At 40.7% G+C, this 1992-nt stretch overlaps 1 protein-coding gene across 1 annotated transcript; it reads right to left on the bottom strand.

The window, feature by feature from the left end:
• Positions 1-504: 504 nt before the first annotated feature.
• On the bottom strand, positions 505-1458 carry LOC308510303 (pirin-like). The gene has a single exon (XM_081079486.1). The coding sequence runs from the start codon at positions 1428-1430 to the stop codon at positions 558-560; it is 873 nt and encodes a 290-aa protein (XP_080935612.1). The 5' UTR covers positions 1431-1458; the 3' UTR covers positions 505-557.
• Between the last annotated feature and the right edge of the window lie 534 nt (positions 1459-1992).

Here is a 1992-nt window from a genome sequence, read left to right as displayed (position 1 = left end):
TTCTAAATTGTCTGATACCTTTGATTTGAATTCTACCTTAACTGAAAAGGCAAGCAGCTAGGGGTTTATATTATTGTGTGTACCTTAAATTAAGTTACAAACTGTTATAAAATGGAAGGAGATTTTGTGATCATCAATATTTCAAAAACATTTCAGATAAAGTTTATCTAGAACAAACATTTACAAGTAAATTAAAAAGTTGTAAACCCATCTTGCAGGCAGTAATTTGGTGAACTAAAAAGGAGTTTTACTAGAAAGGAGGAACAATGTCACAAATAATTTTATCTTATTATAAAGAATTTAATAAAATAACAAAATTTGTCCTGTAACTGAGAAATCTACTTTTTTTTTTTTTTAAAGAAGCAACAATTAGGTTTATTTGCATGTGCCAGGAATTTATCTCACTGTACATTGCTATAGAAACCATGCTATGACTTTAGTGTGGAATTCTTCAGAAGCACCAGTTAAGTCAGCTTTGGAAATTGAATGCGTTGAACAATGGATGCCACAAGCGGCAAAATTCTAGAAAGCATCAAGACCTGCTCTCGTGCTCTTCACTAGTTTCCAATCTTTGATTTCCAGGTTTTGGCTCTTTCAAACCCATTTTTTGCATTTCTGAAATCAAGAATGGCCTGAGAAATCTCTTCATTGGTGTTCATCACAAATGGACCATGTTGGACAACTGGTTCTCTTAATGGCTCCCCAGCAATCAGGACAAAATGGCTTCTCTCAGGATCTTTGTTCTCCACCTGGACACTGTCACCTTCCCCCAGCACTGCTGTGTGATGAGGTTCCATTTTTTGTTGTGCTTCATCAGGCCTGATGTACACATTTCCAGATATGGTATAAATGAAGCTTGTCCACCCTTTAGGAACAGGCTGGGAATGTTTTGCTCCTTGGTCCAATTTGAAATCCAAATATAAGGTTGGTGTGCGAGTGTAAATCTTGGACTTTATACCCAGGGCTTCTCCAGAAATGACAGCAACTGTCACACCGTCCTTAGCGGGTTTAGGGATTTCTTTACTTTTCAGTTCCTGGTACTGAGGCTCCACCATCTTCTCTGAGCTCCTCAAATTAACCCACAGTTGCAGGCCATGGGCTGGCTCCTCTGAGCATGGCATCTCGGCATGCAGAATGCCCCGGCCCGCGGTCGTCCACTGCAGGTCTCCTGGGTTCAATTGATCAAAGTGTCCACAGAAGTCTTCATGGGCCATGCTGCCCCCTTCCAAGAGGTAAGATACTGTTTCAAAACCTCGATGTGGGTGATCAGGAAATCCGCCTGGTCTACCACCTTTAAATTCATCGAACAGTAAAAATGGATCCAGATTTTTTAACTCGGGTCTGCCAATGCTTCTGCGTACCCATGCTCCAACCCCTTCCGACTGCTCCCGGCTGAGCACCGAGAGGGTAACCTTCTTGGAGGACACCATGTCGAAGTCTCAAGAGTGTTTTGATGCTGATTCACACAGCAGCGGCGGCTGGAGCCTGTGCGGCGGTGCAGGTGCGGGCAGAGGGCGCGAGCGCAAGGCGGCAAGGAGCGAGAAACCTACTTTTAAGAGTTATAAAACTCATCATTGTTTAGACATGGTTGCAGATGTTTGCTGTTTATGCTTCACATACTAGTGCAAAATAATAATAGTCATAATTTTAAAGGCTTCAGTTTGGCCAAACTATTTTATATATATAGCTTCACAAAGTACTAAAATAATTTTTTAAAAATAATCATAACTATTGTTTCTTAAAAATTAGCATATAACTAACAGCTAGGAGACATTAAATTAGGTCAGAACTATTTATTGGATTTTTAGGTTTGTGGGTTCTCATAAAACAAACCTCACAAGCCCTCTAGAACAATCAGAACCATGGAGGGCTAGCAGTGCATGCAAAAAGAGTAGGGATTGTGTGGGAGATGGTTGGTTATAATCCCCCAATCCAATGCTACTGTCACACCATTTGTACCACTTGATTATTTACAAAACCAACTGGATTTGA

This window comes from Rhinolophus hipposideros (genome assembly GCF_964194185.1).
Source record: "Rhinolophus hipposideros genome assembly, chromosome: 18".
Classification (NCBI taxonomy): Eukaryota; Metazoa; Chordata; class Mammalia; order Chiroptera; family Rhinolophidae; genus Rhinolophus; species Rhinolophus hipposideros.
The sequence above is the reverse complement of the archived record's forward strand: the minus strand, read 5'-3'. Positions and strand labels throughout refer to the sequence as shown.